Genomic DNA, 2,500 nt, shown 5'->3' on the forward strand with positions numbered 1-2,500 from the left:
AGACAACACTGGAACCTGGAAGTGGGTCTCCGGGCGCCCCGTAGAAGACGTTATATGGCTGGACGACGAAGGCAATACGACAGAGCTGTGCATGTCTCTCGTCCTCAGAGGGGACGGTCCCCCTGCTCTTGCGATGGACGATTGTCAGGTGGCACAGTACTCCGTGTGTGAACTTCCAATATAGACTCTTTTTATTATGTATTCACAACGTTTCTCATAATATTTGACTCCTGTTGTTCAACTTGTTTTTCCCTTCTTAATTTACACCTCTCCCTCGCGGATCTTGTTTTTGTACTTTAAAACATGTATCTTCAGAGCGACAGTTTGAATTACTTAATATATTTTAGCTTTTAGAGGAATGCATTTCTATAGAGCATTAGGTAACCCCTCTTCCTAAAAAATAATAGAATGTCAAAATAACTGTAAAGTGTATCAAATAAGATTATACTCAAAATCGAAACTGGTGTACAGAAATGTAATGTATTTCTATTCAATAAAGTTATCTATAGAATATATATTTCAGTGCCACATTTTACTCTTAGTAAAACATTTGTCCTCTTGATAAACCAGAAAGCAATAGTGGGATAATAAAGAAGGTAATAAAATGGTAGATATATATTAAAGTTCAACAATTATTCGGATAGTTTAAGGAAAAACCTAAAACAACAGTTATAAATCTGCCCGTCAACGTCTGTCGGTCCATTAAGCTCTTGAGATAAATGCTTATATACCAAAAGCAAAATGGAAAGATGTCTGAGTGTTTTAGATTTCAAGGGAAAATGCTTAGAAGCACTTGCGGTGGACAATGCCAGGGCCGGACTCATCGTACTCCTCCTTGGTGATCCACATGGACTGGAAGGTGGACAAAGAGGCCAGGATGGAACCGCCGATCCATACGGAGTACTTGCGCTCAGGAGGAGCAATGATCTTGATCTTGATGGTTGAAGGAGCCAAGGCAGTGATTTCCTTCTGCATGCGGTCAGCAATACCAGGGTACATGGTGGTACCACCAGAAAGCACATTGTTGGCGAACAGGTCCTTCCTGATATCAATGTCGCACCTCATGATGGAGTTGTACACGGTCTCGTGGATACCGACAGATTCCATACCCAGGAAGGAAGGCTGGAACAGAGACTCGGGGCAACGGAAACGCTCGTTGCCAATGGTGATGACCTGACCGTCGGGAAGTTCATAGGACTTCTCAAGGGATGAGGAAGCAGCAGCAACGTTCATCTCACTCTCGAAGTCAAGGGCGACGTAGCAAAGCTTCTCCTTGATGTCACGAACGATTTCTCGTTCAGCGGTGGTGGTGAAGGAGTAGCCACGCTCAGTCATGATCTTCATCAGGTAGGCAGTCAGGTCACGACCAGCCAAGTCGAGACGAAGGATAGCATGAGGAAGAGCATAACCTTCGTAGATGGGGACAGTGTGGGTCACACCATCACCAGTGTCGAGCACAATACCAGTGGTACGACCAGAGGCGTACAGGGACAGCACAGCCTGGATGGCCACATACATGGCAGGTGTGTTAAAGGTCTCGAACATGATCTGGGTCATCTTCTCACGGTTGGCCTTGGGGTTGAGGGGAGCCTCAGTGAGGAGGACGGGAGATTCCTCAGGAGCAACACGGAGTTCGTTGTAGAAGGAGTGATGCCAGATCTTCTCCATGTCGTCCCAGTTGGTGATGATACCGTGCTCGATGGGGTACTTGAGAGTCAGGATACCTCTCTTGCTCTGGGCCTCATCGCCGACGTAGGCGTCCTTCTGACCCATGCCGACCATCACACCCTGATGACGGGGGCGGCCGACGATGGAGGGGAACACGGCGCGAGGGGCGTCGTCTCCGGCGAAACCGGCCTTGACCATGCCGGAGCCATTGTCAACCACAAGGGGGCTTACGTCGTCGTCGCACATGTTGGTTGGAGTCTCTTCTAGCAAAAGAAAATATATAACGAATAAGAAACAGAAAAAAAGGGTTTAGTTATCTTAGATTTTCTTGTACAAAACATACCGTCTCACACACGTGTATGCTGTATACACACACGCACATATACACACAGACATATATAAATATATATGCATATATATACATATACATACATAAGTATGTACTGTCTAGACATATAATTTGTTCACAGAGTATAAAAACTGATTTTATAACGTTATCGCTTTTCGAAGCAAAGAAGTAAGAAGCCTTTTTATTCAATTATCAATTCCAAATTTCTGGTCGTTTGAAACTGCCCAAAAATGGATATAACTTTGGTGTAGGTCGAAGGAAATGGTACTTTACTAAAGTCGTTTTCTTATCTATAGTTGTTGGCCATAAAGGTCATTCATAAAGGATTTGTGGACTTAACTGGGTTGGCTGGGGTAATTAAAGCAATAGAGAGTTTTTAAATACTTTTTGTTCATACGTTAATCCCAGGATGATTGTTTCGATACTTCTTCAGCATGAAGTGAGACCAAAATAAGGAAAACGGTGATATTAAGAGCAACCCAA

At 44.1% G+C, this 2,500-nt stretch overlaps 3 protein-coding genes across 4 annotated transcripts in view; 1 reads left to right on the forward strand and 2 right to left on the reverse strand.

The window, feature by feature from the left end:
* LOC125040036 overlaps positions 1 to 511 on the forward strand; it is a 3,673-nt gene extending 3,162 nt beyond the window's left edge. For both annotated transcript variants that reach the window (XM_047634460.1, XM_047634461.1), the window contains exon 4: positions 1 to 511. This exon is cut by the window's left edge and continues 55 nt beyond it. In XM_047634460.1, coding sequence (XP_047490416.1) covers positions 1 to 184 — 184 coding nt within the window. In that variant the 3' untranslated portion in view covers positions 185 to 511.
* Positions 512 to 600: 89 nt separating this feature from the next.
* Positions 601 to 1,950, reverse strand: LOC125040033 (actin, muscle-like). The gene has a single exon (XM_047634455.1). The coding sequence runs from the start codon at positions 1,912 to 1,914 to the stop codon at positions 784 to 786; it is 1,131 nt and encodes a 376-aa protein (XP_047490411.1). The 5' UTR covers positions 1,915 to 1,950; the 3' UTR covers positions 601 to 783.
* The window catches only part of LOC125040034 (actin, muscle-like), a 14,235-nt gene continuing 12,335 nt past the window's right edge, over positions 601 to 2,500 (reverse strand). The window contains exon 3 of the mRNA XM_047634457.1: positions 601 to 782. The gene's annotated coding sequence lies outside the window, so the exon portion shown is untranslated. The remainder of the gene's footprint in view (positions 783 to 2,500) is intronic.

Source organism: Penaeus chinensis, chromosome 28 (genome assembly GCF_019202785.1).
Source record: "Penaeus chinensis breed Huanghai No. 1 chromosome 28, ASM1920278v2, whole genome shotgun sequence".
Classification (NCBI taxonomy): domain Eukaryota; kingdom Metazoa; phylum Arthropoda; class Malacostraca; order Decapoda; family Penaeidae; genus Penaeus; species Penaeus chinensis.